Source organism: Crocodylus porosus, unplaced genomic scaffold (genome assembly GCF_001723895.1).
Source record: "Crocodylus porosus isolate Cpor-Errol unplaced genomic scaffold, CroPor_comp1, whole genome shotgun sequence".
Lineage (NCBI taxonomy): Eukaryota > Metazoa > Chordata > Crocodylia > Crocodylidae > Crocodylus > Crocodylus porosus.
In genome coordinates this window covers 168,534,468-168,550,936 of record NW_017728906.1, presented here as the reverse complement: position 1 = coordinate 168,550,936, position 16,469 = coordinate 168,534,468, and the positions used below count along the sequence as shown (strand labels likewise).

General features: G+C 39.9%; 1 protein-coding gene across 5 annotated transcripts in view; it reads right to left on the bottom strand.

Annotated features, from left to right (window-relative positions):
* Positions 1 to 512: 512 nt before the first annotated feature.
* Positions 513 to 16,469, bottom strand: part of SPATA13 (spermatogenesis associated 13) — a 121,322-nt gene continuing 105,365 nt past the window's right edge. For all 5 annotated transcript variants that reach the window (XM_019530168.1, XM_019530167.1, XM_019530170.1 and 2 more), the window contains 7 exons: positions 15,242 to 15,427; positions 11,599 to 11,778; positions 9,588 to 9,820; positions 8,847 to 8,976; positions 7,864 to 8,236; positions 6,203 to 6,277; positions 513 to 4,897 (listed from right to left, as the gene is read on the bottom strand). In XM_019530168.1, coding sequence (XP_019385713.1) covers positions 4,719 to 4,897; positions 6,203 to 6,277; positions 7,864 to 8,236; positions 8,847 to 8,976; positions 9,588 to 9,820; positions 11,599 to 11,778; positions 15,242 to 15,427 — 1,356 coding nt within the window. In that variant the 3' untranslated portion in view covers positions 513 to 4,718. The remainder of the gene's footprint in view (positions 4,898 to 6,202; positions 6,278 to 7,863; positions 8,237 to 8,846; positions 8,977 to 9,587; positions 9,821 to 11,598; positions 11,779 to 15,241; positions 15,428 to 16,469) is intronic.

Sequence of the window (16,469 nt, the reverse complement as noted above, 5' to 3'; positions counted from 1 at the left end):
AAATGCCCTAATCATGAGGTGCTTTCATGTTCTCATGCACTCCTCCCTCCACATCCTTCACTGTTTGTAGAAGCATTTGTTGAAGTTCTAATGCAGGATGGGAAATTAAGTTTTTAAACCACAAAAGTTGGTACAAACCAGCACCATCATTCTCTCATCAGTTTACACAGTACCTCCTTCATTAGTGATTTATTTTTGCTTCCATGAAGGACTGTGGCTCCTGTCTGTCAGATCCAGATTAGGAAAGGTCACGGCAGATGCACATGGCTGCTGCAAAAACAAATATAAAATATTTTCTCCTGAAGCTCAGGAATTAAATCCTACAATCAAGCCTTATGTGCTTGGTTTACAACAAGCCCATACTGAGAAGCACAGGTAGGAACAATCATAAAACCAATAATGAAGTTCATGACACTTATGCACTAAAAATATGGAGAGCGTAGGGGAGACACTGAAAGTATTTTAACCTTAACAAAGGGATCTAACAGACAAAAAACACCAAACTTTTGAAAAACTGTTCCACAATAAATTTTATAAGACACAGTGGAAGAACTTCAGCTTTGTATATCATGTAATTAAAACATGTACAATAAGAGCAAAATAATAGGAATGTAGGTTTGTATTCATTTCCAGAAAAGATTCATTTACAATGTACTGAGAGTAAATAAATCTGGCAACACAATTACTCCTGAACAAATAGACTTCAAGTTACTGCAGTCCTATACATTGTACTTCAGCTGTCAACAGCCAAGTCACGTTCTGTAGCCATGACACTTGATTTACACCGTGTAACAGCCCACAGATGGTAAGATGCACAAAGCATGTACATAAGATAAAATATTACAAAAACACTTGTCAAAATAAAATATATAAGCAGGACATCCCTAATATTTACAACAAATAGTCTTAAATTAGATAGCACTCAGAAGGCATCTCCCACATACAAATGCCACAGGCGTAGGAAAAAGAGAAGGCAGCCAATGAAAGGTACAGTATTTGTTATGGCTAAGAACCTTTGGCTCCAAAACTCTAATTCTAAACTATGATCATTTTAAAAAAGAATTAATCATGTAATAGTAGAGTGTGCTACCTTTAATCTTCTTTACTATATTTGACTGTCATATATTAGTATAAAATTTAGCATGGCAAAAGCCACTTGTAAAACAGTCTTATTATTTTAATCAAAGATTTTGATCAAACCTCCAAGTCAGATGAAACTATTGTTTGGTGTTATCCTAACTTATGGAAAACATTGGACAAAGATTATACTTTACTGACTTTTCATGCATTAAACTCTGAGGTTATCTGCTCAATAGGCAATAAGAAATGCTCTTGTCAGACCGAGCTTTACTTTAAATCAGGCACAGTGATGTACTTAGTGATGACCCTAAAACATGATAAAATAACTTAATCTCACAAAAATGAGAGGAAAGTAATGTCCACTGAATTCTGATTTGTGTGTTGCTATGCAAATAAAAAGTTGTTTCTTCATCAGAGGTATGACAGCAACTTGAGATTCAGTTCAAGGGAAGTTTTGATAAAGCAGTTAACCATTGCATTAAATTAATAGTTTCCTCTAAACTCTACAGTCATTTGGGTCTTCTTGGTTAATATTTGCTTTGACTGGTGTATAACATTGTTGTGTTTTAATTTAACTATGATTTGTTAAAAGAAAAAAAAACTGCAAACGAATCTAGATTTGGTCTGTTTTGTTATATTTCACCAAACTTCCTGCCAAGTCAGCACATTCCTAAACCACATGTAAATAAATGAGCTAATAAAATGCACTCAAACATGTTATATTGGTCTTTGTCATTTGGTGGAAGATTAGATTGCAAAGAAAGATACATAAAAAATGGCAACAAAACCACTTCTCTATGTAAGGTACCATGCATAAAACTGTCCTGAGTAATCTATGTGACAAAATACTTTGTTTTTCATCTTCTTGAAATGAATTAATTTCTTTTGCAGAAGGGAACTTGGTGCATGCAAAAACACAGTCATGCCATACTATTCATTCCCAAGGTAAAGGCACCAGCACTGCAGTGCAAGAAGAACTTTTGTGGGTACTGACATGTCAGTAAATCCATCTAGAAACCTATTTTGCTTCCATAAACTGCCACAGGAACCAGCTTCTTGGTGTGGAGTAGATTTTATCTTTGACAAATACACAATCACAGATGGTTCTTACAAATTCTTCAGAATTATCCCACATGGCATAAGAACCTGGGTTGAGTGCAGTGTTGTCCAAACTCAGGTTTTTCTTGTATCTAGAGCAATTTTTTCAGTGTGAAGTGGTGTTTTCTAATAAGTCTGTATACCCACTACATATATACAACTTTCATTTTTATATATGTACTTGACAACTGACCAGAAAAAGGGCGCCTAGAAACACAACAGAGCTAGCCATTTTGGGGGAGGGACAAGCATCTGTGCCTTCATTTGAAAATGTATTTCTTACATTTACATAAAGCATTCAGAGTTATTGTTAAAAATATCTGACAGGAGAAAGCTTGTTTTGAACACTGAAAGGAAAACAACCCAGATAACTGTATCAACAACTTTCTTGCACAGTCTTTAAGATGAATAATTAATAAAAAGAAATCATCAGTGAATAATTCAATTTTCAAATATTTCAGGCTGTTTTTCAATGATCAATATGAGAAAGTAGAAGAAATAAGGTTCACCACACAGCAAATAATTCAGATGAGTATCACCAAACTTCACAGTTACAATGCTGAGTTATGTACACAAGGCATTTCAAAAGGTACAGTTTTCAAAAACCATCTCTTTTAAAATTAAAACCACTTGTTAGTAAAAAGCTTGTACATATGTCCATCTAAAATTGAGGTGGATGTGTTCTTTAAATACATTTATTGACAAACATGTACTGGTATACATCTTCATTAAGGTCTTTTATACTTTTAGAAGCTGCCACACACTTATTAAATCAAGCAACCGTCAAACGTCTGGGCCATAGAATACTGGCTATAAATAAAAATGCAGAGGGTAACAATAGAGAGGCGAACAAACAAATGTTTAAAATAAGGGTTTTTTTAAAAATGTTTTAAAATGCCCGATCACTAGCCTATTGTTTGTTCATCATTTTTTTTTATCGATTCGTGACAAAGCAGGCTATCTATAGTTAAAGAACTCTCCTGAATCTACATTTATCATCAAATAATGCCCCTGATTCAGCAGCATAGCTTTTGCGAGGGTAACTTTTTCTAAAGAAATCCTTTAAAAATAAATTCTGAAACCTACAGAATATGTTGTCCCCACCATACTTGTTACCAACTCTCATTAACATTGAGAATTTTTAATGAGAAAAAATACCAGTGCTACAAATGTCAAGTCCTGTTTTCTCATAGGGGACTTTTTATATAGGTATTCTTCTAAATCAACTGCATGTCACAAGGAAAACAAAGCAAATCAGAGAAATGCAAACTGGCCAGAGCTGACGTTAGGCAAAATAGGTCCTTCTCTTCCAACAGAAATTGATGGTTTTCAGTCAAAGTCATTTCTGATTTTACCAACTGCTTTTGTCAAAATAGAGGAGTCATCTTTTTAGATGTGAAGAAATAATCCTTCAAAACCCATGGTCACTTGATTGATGTGTAAAAAGCACAGAATCAAAGACTGCTTCAGAAACTTAATAGTTACAGTTCATATATTTTCCAGATGAAACTGTATAAATGAGGAGTTCAGTGTGTGAGAATAATATAACAAAAGCTATCTATAGAGTGCCAGTAGTTTTACACAATTCCTTCACGTTGCATTTTTCCTTGTTCACATTATCAACATGTAAAAAACACTTTAGTTTTTATACTGAAAACATACAGGCTTATTACACGCATAGAGGAGAGTCTCACAGGATAAGAAGTGTAGGCAAGTACTGAAATAATACCATATACTGAAGTGCAGACATGCAGACAGAATACACGCTAACTGAAAAGAATCAGCCAAAGAAACAGTGGACCCTTCCTCTTCACTCCTCCTATGCAGTTAATGCATAAATCTTTGTAATTTATTTTACATTATATTCTGTTCAGGTTTCCATAGTTGATAGTAAAAAAAAAAATCCCCTGCTCCAACCTAAAAAATAATAAGGCCTTGCAGAACTGTCTTCTGCCATTTTGGCAATTTTATAGAAACATTGAAAAAAACAGATCAGGCCATCAAATTCAGCAACTATAGCAAAAGTTAAACTACGTGGGATTCACTCACCTAATCCCAATTCCTGCTCTGTGCTCCAAAAGGTAGGAGAAAAATCCCCCAAAGTTCCTTGCAAATATGCCCTGAGGGAAAAAAAATGTCCTAACTTAAATTTGGCCATTATTTCAGTGTTAACAAAACTGAAATGTTAAAATGACCTAAATGATTCTACCATTAACCCAATACAACTAAAAGAAAGATCAAATGCTGCTGCTAGAGACTAGCAGCAATCTGTCTCTGTCACAAAAGGATTTGTTCCTCATTAGCAAGGCTTACTGACAGGTCAGTGTTTACTTCAGCACAACCTCAGTTCTTCATCATGGAAGCTCAGGAACTTCATTTTCCTCCAGACAAGGGTGGCATTCAGGGCTAAGGGGAGCCAAAGTGTTTCCTTCCAAAACTGAGAATTCACTGAGCTCCAATAAGTTCAGCAACATCCCAAAGATTCTTCTCAGGGAAACATCTCTGCTTCAGCTGCTGTCCTTCCAAAGATTTTAGCCGTCTCATTTCTTGAATGGAGTAAATTTATTGATGGAATGCCAGAGAGATGGCTTGCGCTTGGGTTCTGCCAGGGCAAAAACCTGCTGTTGTGGAATGCTGGTAGGCACCGTGATGTGGCGCTGATGAATAGGATGTAAACTCTGGTGTGGAGGTGGCATGGGGCACCCATTATAACTTACTCCTGTAAAAGGGAATGGTCAAGAAAACACATAAGACAGATGAAAAGCAAACAACCCACAGAACAGACAGAGAATACCAGGGGACAAATCCAGCTTTCAGTCAAGTCAATGAGAATTTTGCACTCTTCAACCCAGGCTGATCAGATCCTACCATATCTGACACTGCAACTTTTCTAGTTTTGTCTTGACTGGGCAAAAACAATCATTCAAGTTAAAAAATGTGTACAGTATTTACAGTTTTATAGTACTGTTTGGAAAATCAGCAGTTTTTTAGAAAGCCTTTCAGCATACGCAGAGGTATTATCCTTTCAGAAAGAAAGGTGGCTAATATAGCACACAGCTATTACCATTGAAAACCTGACTGAATCTTGCCACCTTCATTCGTATTTATTTAGATACAAAAATGCTTAAAATGAATACATATACAAGAATCTCTCATAATTTAATATCAAGATCAAAATTTTGGTACGGTCAATGACTAATCCATTAAAAGACTAGTTATGGCTTTTTCAGCTTCTTAAGGAACAGAACTATTCCTAAGTTCAGGAGTTTACTGAATACTGAAAAAGACCAAAAAAAAAATCACAACTTTTCCTCGAAGCTACACAAAATGGACAAAAATTTGTTGCAGATGACAACAAGTTTGCAGATGACACAAAGCTGTTGTGTATCTACTACTCCCCCCACAAGCATAGTGTCATCTGCAAACTTGCTGAGGTCTTGTTTGTTTGGCAACAGATTTTTGAGACAAAAAGCAATGGCCTCAAGTTGCAGCAAGAGAAGTTGAGGTTAGGTACTAGGAAAAACTTTCTCACTAGGAGGGTAGTAAAGCACTGGAATAGGTTACCCGGAGAGGCTGAGGAACGTCCATCTTTGAAGTTTTTAAGACCACGCTAGACAAAGCCGTGGATGTGATGAAATGGTTGGGGATAGTCTCAATTTGATCAGAGAGTTGGACTAGATGACCTCCTGAGGTCCCTTCCAACCCTCATTTTTTATGATTCTATGATCTCATCTGACACAGACACCCTATGTTCGTACTCATACACAAACTCCTGAACCTCTCTATTCAGTTTCCTCTGTAAGAATGATAATACTGATTTGCCCATCTGAAGAAAATCATTAGGATTATATAGTAAGTAGTTTACAAGAGGCTCTGAAATTTAAATAAATGCTAAATTATATCTCTTTGACTTTGTCTCCAAAAAAGATTAGCAAAGTATCACGGAATGATTATGTTGAAATTATATTATTTCCTGTAATCAAAACAATGACACCTGTTTAATTACAACCTCTTACATACCCACCTTTAATTTTCCCATGCCTTGACTTTCGGGCATTTTGCATGGCTTGCTTCTTCTGATTTTCTGAAATTTCCATTCCTACATCAAAGGATAAATTAGGGTGTCAGCATTAAAATATTTTATCTGCTCTCTGATGACCAATAATTAAGAAAAGGGCAAAGGAGTAAGTGATACTTCAGTGACTAAGTCATTTTAAGAACAATGTATCTTTATAAAAAAAAAGAAAAGAAAGAAAAAAGAAACACAGGTCCAAATTTTACTCTATTACACTAGTCTGATTCTAATCCTGCCTCAAGTGTGCTGTGCTTCCTGGAGCTGAAGTGCCAAGACTATAGTATTATCTCCAGGATTCTTTTCTCATTTTCACTGATTTAAATCCAAAGGAGACTTATAAAAGTAAATCGGTTTACATTTGTAAAAAATCAGAAGTGGCTTTGGTATACACAGGAACATTTCCTATTTCCTATTTTCCTCCTGTATAGGAATGCATGTTATAGATAGGTTGGGAATAAAAGTCTCTGGATTGTGTTAAATGTTATTAACTTGTAAATAATGTCATCTAGGAAATCATATTCAAAGTGCTCCCTATGTTAATTTGCTGCTATCTAAAGCCTGAAGCATATTATGAATTCTCTCACTTATAAAGATAAATGTCATGACAGCAGATATCTTTCATTACCTCAGCCACCAATGGTTTTTTCCAACTATTTTCCTTTGGACCATAAAATCAGTGTTATGCTTCCTATGACTACAGTCTCCCTCTATGTCTATATTTTCTGAATCTTTTGTTGTTGACTCTGTTACACTGCTGCTATTTTACCAGTCTAAGACAATGAAGCATTTTAAATTAAAAACCCAAATGCACTTACTCATAGGAAAAATTGCAGCCAGTGGTTCGCTCCAAGACAGTGGTTTTCAATCTTTCTGGACTCAAGGTCCCTCTCACTGGACTCAAGGCACACCTCCATAACTTAGGAAACTGAGTGGCACCCAATTTGAAAAACTAATGTATATATTACAGTACTAACTTCCTCACAGAGAGGCTGGGCACTGGGGGTGGGGAATCATCTCAGCAAGGACAAGCCTTAGCCTGTGCTTATCTGTTTCTCTCCTTACAGGATCAGATTCACAAGATCTGGTGGCACCCCAGGGTGCCCCTGATACCCTGACTGAGAATCACTGCTCTCGGATTTGGAAGATCCTGTGCAACACTGACCCTAGCATACAGGTCATACCTTATTTCTTTCCTCATTTATCAGCAGGCATTTCTGCTTCTGCAACTTGTTTTGTGTTGGAACGTAGCAAGCCCCCCATGCCTCTGACTGGCTGAGGTGCCCAGTGGCCCCATCCCTTGCCACTAATTGGCTACGGGGGCTGCCTCACCCCTCACTGTTGATTGGGTGTGGCCCCACCCCTCATTGTTGATTGGCTGGAAGGCCTGTCCTTTGTACAGCCCCAACCCTTGGCATGGATTAGAGAGGGGCAGGGCCACATGACAAGCAGCCCTTGCAGTCAATCAGTGGCAGGAGGTGGGGGTGGCAACTACCTTGCCAGCAGCCCTTTGGGCAGACAGGCCCTCCCTTCCCACTTTCCCTGCCCTGCTGAGCTACCACAGCATTCACTAAATTTTGGGGTGGGGTTTCCCACCATGTCTTTGTACTCACCCATTTCTTTGTCTTCCTGCACTCTTCTCCTTTCATTTTCACATGCCTCCATCCACCTTTTCTTATCCTCCTGTTTTTTTGCACAGAAGAAATGAACTTCATCTGTTGCTCTATTTATAATTTTAAAAGCATTCTTCACAGTAATGTTGAAGTCCTTGTCTTTTCCATCCTCAGCATCCACAAGTTCCATCTCATCCATATCAATCCGACCCTTATAGTATAATATGTCCCTTCTCAATAGGTCCTTCTTACAAAACACAAGCTGATGGTCAAAAAGGAAGAAAGTTCTCTGCTGGCTTTTGCCTTGCTTTAACATTTTGGTCAGTTCTCCTGAGTGGATTAGTTCTGAGCTTCTGGCTAAAACATCTGGCCCCTAACATGGTCAATGTGAAAAAGAAAGAAAGAATATTTTAAAGAGCTCAGCCCATGTTACTAATTAGCAATATTTCTATTGTGCTAATTCTTCTTTATATACATTTCTCTTTTGGAAATAAGATTAGCATTTTGCCACATAACTGAAAAGCTATACTTTCATTTCATTTTTAAAAACTATAAAAATAAAATGTAGAATAAATTAGACAAAATTAATTCTGCTGTCCTTTACACTTGTAGAAATCAGGCATAATGCCATTAAGCATCAACGAAATGTCAGCAAATACTAATAAGACAATCAAGAAATCAGAATCGGGGCTAGTAACCCCAACCTAAAACAAATTCTCTTTTGCCCTCTTTCACATTTTTTTTGTAATCTCAAAGACAGGAGTGCAGGTTACAGCTGTCACTGTTTGTAAGTAATAAATGAGATAATCAGTAACAGAGTCATTGCAAAGGAAGCAACTGGACTTTTAACTGAACAATGACCACATGAAACACATGCACCATAAACCCACAGAGAAAGGAACATACTCCAGAGGACATTTAAGTACACAGTACCCAAATTCCTTTGCTATTAAATCCCTGCAGATTGTAAGGATGAAACCTACCTCCCAGTCAACAATAGAGACCTGCCAACGTGCAATCTTGTCTATGCTTTCCAGTCTTCGCTTACGCTCATTTATCAGGCATGCTACATTCTTCATGGCTTCATATGCTGCCTTTATATTGTTATAATCACTGTGAAATGTAGAAAAACAAATGCATCCCATACAATGGATATAACACAACCACAGTTTGTAACAGACTGTAAATATATTTCCCTAGCCAGAGCTCTTAACCATGAAGAGAGCCCAAATCTTCACTACCTTGGATCTTATATATGCACAAGTCAATGCTACTGTGTTACCCACTTTGCTTAGAAGTATTTTACCACACATAATGAGTCCTGGGTCCATTAAAATCAATGGTAAATGCCCAATAACTTCAACTGGAGCCAAGGTTTTACCAGTCTTTTGTTTATATGCATGTTTCCAGGGGGATTAACTTTCTAGAAAGAGATCTCTTTTGTTATTTTTAGATTGTATTTTCCTCTTCTTCCTTCCCAATGGGCACCAGATGGGGATGTGGTCTGATAATAACCACAGCCCTGTGGTAGCATTCCAAATACAGGACTGCTAAGGCATTACACCATGTGACAGCATCTTCCCTGGCTTCTTACAAAAAAGTAAATGAGAAATGGAAGGAAGGCCTGAAGAAGGGGCTGCTGACTGGCTGAACCACTCTTAGTTTCGAATGCTTTAGCAATAAGGGTGCTTTTATGGCTTAAGACATCTTTTTAATCCTCTTACCTGTGCTCGTGAGTAGTATACTTGAGTAATTCTGCAAGCTGAAGAGGGTACTTGCAGATTTTCTGAACTGGTGTTAAAAGAAAACCATCAATAGCAATATCAATCATCTGCTGAAGCAGGCGACAGGCCTCGAAGAAGTGGCGGTATTTGCCTAGTTTCATTAGGTTGGAAAGCTCAACACAGGCACTGGGATGATTGTTGCAATACTCTGAATAAATGGCAAAACCTTCTTGCTATAAAGGAAACATAAATAAAAACTAGCTAAAACACTGGCCTACAAATGACAAAAAGTCCCACAGAAGTTATAAAGCCCTTCTGGTTATCTTAATTGGACATCTTGCAAACTTTGCTTGAAATGTACAACCACCCATTTGGGAAACACTGGGGAATCTACTTTACAATTACTTAATGTATAGTGGCATTTTTATATTTTTACTTTTTAAAATAGGGAAAAAACCTAAGTATTTATTTTAAAAAAATCATTTTTGGCTCATAATCATAAGGGTTACCCATGAACAAATATTTTAGCTATGTCCCCAAAATCATGATATTCAACCACACTTTAAGGGTACCAACACAGCAGCATAGCAACTGTACCACTAGCAACTTTACCACTATCAGTAGTCTTGGCAGAATTTGGTTTTCCTCGTTTTCATTTTGATGGCTAAAATTGATGTTTATTTTAAGTATTTATTTCAATTTTTATCTATTGAAATTTTACAGGGTTGCATGAGATTAAGGGAAAAATTGATTTTTCTCAATTTAGCACACATGCACCTGTACATGCATGCATGGCAGCAGCTGCAGAAGTTGGAGGCCCTGTTAGTAAGACTGTGCTCAGAGTGGGGTTTGGAGGAGCAGGGTTGGTAGCACCCAGGAGCCTGGTGCCACCTGCTCCTTGCTCTGCCAAAGTCTGAGCAAGGACGAAGCCAAACTCCCGCAGATCCCAGCCTGGTGAGACTTCCACAGGAATTTGGCCCCTGTCCCAATCACACAGGGGATGGGTGGGGCCTGCCTCCATGGAAGTTTGGCCCCTGCCCCAGCTGGGACTTGAGCAGAGTGAATGGCTGGTGACACTGGGTCCCCTGAGGCTACCAGCTCTGGCCCTCCAACCCACCCTGTAGCACAGCCAACCCAACTCCTGCAGCAGCTGCTGTGTATACATGCATGCATGCGTGCATGTGTACAGCAGCACCCTGCCCCAGATTTCCTTATCTCCACCCTGGATTTTTTTTTTAATGTCTCTCTTATGTAAATTTTGATGACTACCAACAGAAATATTTTTCTGTCAGTCTGGGAGCATCACATGAAATTGATGTTTATCTATGTCTATCTATAAAAATAAAATCCTGCCAACTATCAAAGAATACTAATACAAATATAAAACTCCTATTTCTGCATCATTCCATAGTTATACATGTGTAGCAAAAGTGCTTCCGCTTTTACCCTGCTGCATCCAGGGTCAAAGTTAAGGCAATTCATCTTATTTGTTGTGTAACTGTCACATCTGTGTGATCCTGTAGAAATACAACAGTTGCTGCATGCTCCTAGCTCTCACCGTTCCCTGTTCTGCTTTTAAAGCAGCTACAAATGTACATGTCCATACCCTAAAAAGCAGTTTTCTTAAAGCAGCCTTGGAAATTGGAAGTCTCTTGTCATTTCAGATTTTACAGGCATGAATATGTGCCTCCATTCCTACTTTTGTTAATCAACCCTACTCGGAATTTATTTGAGAAATTAGGGGGTTAAATTTTTTCATCGAGCAACATCAATGAAGATGCTACTATTGAAGATTTAATCTGTGACTTTTGGAAACGGCCCTGTTCCTCTGTGATGATTAAAGTTTTGAAAAAATAAAATGAGTTTACCAAAACAGTAAGAATTCTAAAATATTACTCACGCACAGTATCTCATGTAATCAGCACTAATTAGTGAAGCATATTCTCTTGGTTACTTAACACTTTCTAATTACATTTTGGTTTATTTTATAAGCAAAATGGAATTAACATACATGGTGAAGAAAGCACGACCCTATTTCACTTAAATGAGGCTCCTCTTTGTTGTACTGTTTCTCAAGATCCTTCAAAAACTTTCTTTGGAATTTGTAAATATCTTCAATGTTTCCAAATATCGTGGTTAACTGAGCCGTAGTGAACATTCCGGTATGCTTACGGCACTGGCGAATATATCCCTGGAAAAACACAAACAAAAAGAGGGTTTTTTTATCCATATGGAAAAACATGAAAAACTTGAGCAGTATCTTTACTAAACAAGTCACTTGGATTGATATTTCACTTTCTAAAGTAAGAATCTGCTGTCTAAAGACAAGTTCTGATTTCAACTACCTGGGATGCACACATTCAAATTTCAGTCTGGACTGCTACATTACTAATTCTCCCGATCTTAATTCTGTTTCACAGGAGACTGAATTTACCACACAGCCAGATGTCAACACTTACAGCAGGGGTAGCCACAAGTGGCACAAGCAGCCTCTGAGTGTGGCCTGCAGAAGACTGGGAAGGGGATGGACAGCACAGTGGCAGATCAGGAAGGAATCAAAGCAGAGCACCAGATCGGGCTGGGAGTACAGGGTAGGGAGCAGAAAGCAGAGCAGCCAATCAGGCAGGGAAATGGAATTGAAGCAGCACTTGAGGAAGGTGCAGGGCTAATTGTTGTCATGCCTACCAAAAAATAGTGGCCACCACTGATTTAAAGAATATCTAATACCAAATTCCATCTTGTCTTTACGACAACTGGCCAAGTAGAATTTGTTTAAGCGTCCCATCTATGCAAACAGTTTTGACAAAGTGCCCATCTGTGCTAACCAGACTGTGATCTTACTTGTGCTGATGAAATTGAACCCTGTAATAATCTGCAGTCAGATTTGTCATGTAGGTGCCCCTACTTAAGCACTGCAGTGCCTACAAATTGGGCGTTAATAAACTACGTAGCCTAATAATGAGGACACTTCCCTAAGAGAAAAGGTTCTAATCTACTCCCAGGACTATTCATGCATTTTATATCAGACAGTCATTGCATCTGAAACAGAAACAATCCTGGGAGCTCTCCCCACCCAGATGCATACTCCAATTACTTAACTACAGAATCAGGCTTTCTCTTGCTTTTTCTCCTTCTGCTACCATGACTCTCCATCATGGATGCCCAGATACAAATATTCAGCTGAAGAGCAGAGAGTGTCCACATTTAGCCTGTTTCTATAAGTTGGCAGCTAGGTACTATCCTGAAAGGAGGGAGATCTGGGTTCAAGTTCCTTCAGGCTGAGGGACTAAACCAGAGCTTTCCTTCCTGGCCAAATGCTCTAATGACTGGCTGGTTATACAAAATGCGGAAACAACACCACCACTGCTGTGTTTCGCATGAAAGTGATCATGGCAGGTATGCCATATACTGAACTCAGGACTGCCAGTACATTAAGACATCTAATGGATCAGGCATCTGATGGCTAATGAACCAAATCAAATTGATCTAGATTTTATGCTTAGCCTAAAGACCATCTTTGCCATGTCTAGACTGTCGTTCCTGGACACAGCTACTACAAGGCTCAGTCCCACACAGTCAGATTAAGACTTATTAAAAATTGTTCAAGATGCTATTGTATTTAAACACATAGCAAAATCTGTAGCATGGGCAGCACCCTGATATTGCCTGGCTGCTATCTAAAAGCCCAACCATTCCATTTACAAGCGTTTCTCTTCCTTTGGTTCCCTCTGTACAAGCAGTATAACAGCTCAGTTCAATTAATTTGTGTCAGACTTTAAGCAGATGTGAAAAAATACTCCAACATTGCTTGGATGAACATCTACTCTGCATTCTGTACCAAGCAGCTGGTACTTTACATAACTAGGAATAAGGGGGTGGGGATTCTGCTAATATAAATGGCCCGCTCCTATAGAAGCGCAAATGATCAAAGGCAGTGAGATACATATGGCAGGACAACAAATATTTGCAGTACTGGAGATAGCTTATGATACACTACACCAGGGGTGGGCAATTATTTTGGGTGGCAGTCCGCTTACTGAGTTTTGGCAAGCCACTGAGGGCCGCATGACAGGCAGCCAGGGGCAGAAAAATAGTAATTTTCTAAGTTTTTTAGGGGTCCCATGGGCTGAATAGAAGGGCTTGGTGGGCCACATCCACAGCACATAGGTTTAAGCAGAGTCTGGCAACCATTGGGTATTGCTATAAGTGTCCCTGCCCTCCCAGCACCCACCTGTTATAAGAGGTATGGAGTGACTATACCACAAAACAAGGTGTTACCTTTTTTCCTGTTCCTTTGGTATGATTCCAGTGAGGGAGGTAATCACTATGCTGTCTTGTAACTCTCGATCAGATTAATATTTCTGACTCAGCCCTATTTGTGAGCCTACACCAGCCTCACCCTCCTGCTGGCACTGCCTTTAGTGATTCACTCTTCTACAGGGAAGTGGAATCACCTTGACTCCAGGGAACACTATTTATTCCACTTGGAAAACGTGTATAAGCACTTCTCCACTAAATGCACAGGCACTCTGCCTTTTAGAGAATGCTATGGACATACTGTATTAGCAGTGTTTCAGGATTACTAATTAGTGGGCCAAATCCTGAAAGGTGCTAAGAACCTCCATACATCTATGTGTGTATTTCTGTATATGAGCAATAAGTGTTTAAAGCCAAGGGTAGGCAAACTACAGCCCATGAGCTGAATCTGGCCTGCCAAGTGATTGTGTCCAGCCCGTGGCAGGTCCCCTCAGCCCTGCCTGGCCCTGGTGCAGGGGGCAGCTCAGGCCATTGCACATGTGGCTCCTCCTGCTGCCCCTGGGCATGTAGGAGGGCTGGGGCAGCACTGCAGCTGGACTCACTTTCCAGCAGTCCCTGTAGTGGTGGCACCTTGCAGCTGCAACTGTCAGGCACCACCACGGCCACCAAACCCAGCCCTGCTGCCTGAGCACCCCAGCCTGTTTGCCCCATATAGCATCACATGTGGAAAAGAAAAGAAGCCTAACATTCAGAAGGCATTTTTTTTGTCAATCTACATAATACCCTTCATTTGTAGATTTTGTTAATAAAAAGGTCAGCCCAAATACTCAGTGCATACTAGGGATTAAAAGTATTCACAGCGAAAGCTTCTGTCCCAAGCTTCCTTCATGTAACAACCTGTAGGTTCTTGCATGTTGGAACACAGAATATAGTGGAGATGATTTGGAAGGTGACACCAGGAAACTCTTTGGGTTTGCAGAATTTCACAAGCACACATGGCACCACATGGCTGCAGGCAGCAGCATGAAGCACATGGCAGTTCTAATAAAGATCCAAGTTCCTGCAGTCCAAATTGAGTCACCTTTTTATTGCACAGATCTCTGTGCATGAAACACTTGTAAATTCCCACAAAAATGGAGAAGGAAAAACTTAATATTCCTTATAATATAGAAACAGCAGTCAAATAAACCAGGCTTTCTTGACTTCTGCAGAGTGAAGTGGTGATTTATGAAGATCAATAGAGAAGAGAAGCAGAAGTTCATAGAGATTATTCTGCTAGACCATCTTCAAACTACAGCTCAGAACCTTTTGAAAATATAAAACACTCAAGCTTTCACTCATGCAGGACATTTTGTTCCAACTGGGCCTGCAGAATGCTATTTAACTTGACAGTGTACCTCACAGATATCCTTGAGATGTTTGATATAGACTCGCTCCGTGTTCATTATTTCCTGGATAACATTGGTTCTCATCTGATCCTTGTTTTCAGCAATTTTTTGGCGGTGTTTACTAATGTCTGCATCTTGCTCTTCATCCTGGATGCTACCACAATTCTCTGGAAGCTCTTCCTGATTAACTCGCAGCTGCATTCAGAATAAAAAAGGCAAAAAGAGGATAGCAACATGCTCCAAAAGCAAATGGAGGAGGTTCAAAATAAAGAAGTACCTACTAACACTAGAAGCAGCAGAATATAAATGTACCTACTATCATTAGAGTGAGTGCCACTGGGCTGGGCAGGCTCCAGCTTGCTTCCATGTGCAGCTTTCTGCTGGAGTGCTGGAAGCCCCATGTGGAGGCATGGAGCCCGCCCAGCCTGATGGGGCATGGCTTCCAGTCTGTGCAACATTGGCCCGGGCCAGCCTGCTCTGTGCCTCCATGTGGGGCTTCCAGCACCCCAGCAGGAAGCTGTACATAGAGGCACAGAGCCCACCCAGCCTGGTCCTACAGTGTTCAGCTCTGCACAGGCCAGCATGGAGCTAGTCTAGTCTGGTTTGAAGGTGCGTGCTAGTGGGACAGGCTGGCTCCACGCCAGCACACGCAGGCCCTGGGACTCAGACAGAGGTGTGAGCTGCCACAGACTCTGCCTGCCATGGACATAATTGCCTCAAAGGCCTGCTGCCTGCTGTTGCTGAGCCACTAGCGGTGGGGGCTGTGCATAACACACCCCACAGCCGTCCACAAACCCTCACACCCACCCATTCCCCTTTACAACACTTCCCACAAACCCCACATACTCCCGTACCCACCCCCACCCCCACCCCTTCACAGTCCCCCACAAACCCCACATACTCCCATACCAGCACCCACAACCCCACACCTTCACAAATTCTTCCACACACACCTCACACTCCCCAACCATACAAAGTACCTGCATATATTTCTAAGGAAGGTTCAAATAGTGTTGTATTTAGTTTAATTTATAAAAATCTTACAAGTGATTAATTTTACATAATTTTGAGTTTTTCTGTACATAATTTCCTGGGGTGTACATAGATTTCATAGACATTAGGGCTGGAAGGGACCTCGGGAGATCATCGAGTCCAGCCCCCTGCCCAAAGGGCAGGAAGTCAGATAAGCATCCAATTTACTCTTGAAGGTGTTCAATGTAGGTGCTTGAACCACCTC